At 43.8% G+C, this 932-nt stretch overlaps 1 protein-coding gene across 1 annotated transcript in view; it reads left to right on the top strand.

Moving 5' to 3' along the window:
- The window catches only part of LOC119589115 (organic cation transporter protein-like), an 11,776-nt gene extending 11,083 nt beyond the window's left edge, over positions 1–693 (top strand). The window contains exon 8 of the mRNA XM_037937691.1: positions 497–693. Within this exon, the coding sequence (XP_037793619.1) occupies positions 497–557 (61 nt within the window). The 3' untranslated portion in view covers positions 558–693. The remainder of the gene's footprint in view (positions 1–496) is intronic.
- The last annotated feature ends 239 nt before the right edge of the window (positions 694–932 follow it).

Raw genomic sequence — 932 nt, 5'->3', positions numbered from 1 at the left:
CTTACCAAATTTCGGTATGTGCTTGATTACTGCCTTAATGATTTTCTATCAAGCGCATTGAGGCAAAAGTTCACTTCTCAGGACGACTTCGCCATACCGCGTTGCCATATCTCTATCCTGTCGTCCTGCAAGTCCTACCATTTACCTGCTTATAAGTAAAAGGCAGCGATACAGCCAGTATCCAAGTACTTCTGTCTATTCAGGAACAATGATAATGATAAGAATGATAATGCCGATCAGTATTATTATTGTCGTATCAATAATATATGCATCAGTTGCCGCTAGCCTTACCCCGGCTTGTTGCCTCCCTCCCTCATACCCTTCGCCTACCTCAGCGTCTATTTTTCAATGTTGCGACGTATAGGGGGGACGCATAGAAGCATTCACCAGGGTGTAAGTGTAGCCGGACTTTTGCTCCTGGCTCATATGTGTTCCTGCTTCTACGCATGAACAGTACACATAAGCAAATGTAATAATTCCAATTTCCGTACCACAGGGACGCCACAGATGAGCATCAAATGGAGCAGCCAAACGAAACTACCAGAGAGCAGGCCTAAAGGCGATGGCCAGAGTCAGGAAATAACTTTCAATTTGTGTTTTTAAACCTGTTGTATTTTGATATATGAAGAATTTAACCAACTTCGATTTTTATGACAAGTAATTTTGGCGACATCATACCGCGTAACATTCGACTTTCGGGAAAGCGTGAGAAGCGCAGGACTTCCTAGAAACGCTCTCTGAAGGATACCGTCTGACTCCCCCCCCCTCAAGCGACCTATTTAACGATACAGGATGTAAGCATTTTGGTGAGCTTTCGTCTTGGGGCTGAAAATAATCTCTCCTCTGAATGCCAAACCTTCTTAAGTTTCTAGGAAGGCTAATACACCAGTGGAGGATTCCCCCCAAAATGCCTTTTCAGACATCTTCACAAT

The sequence above is a fragment of the Penaeus monodon genome, chromosome 25 (assembly GCF_015228065.2).
Source record: "Penaeus monodon isolate SGIC_2016 chromosome 25, NSTDA_Pmon_1, whole genome shotgun sequence".
NCBI lineage: Eukaryota > Metazoa > Arthropoda > Malacostraca > Decapoda > Penaeidae > Penaeus > Penaeus monodon.
Note: the sequence above shows the minus strand (reverse complement) of the source record. Positions and strands in the feature narration are given on the sequence as shown.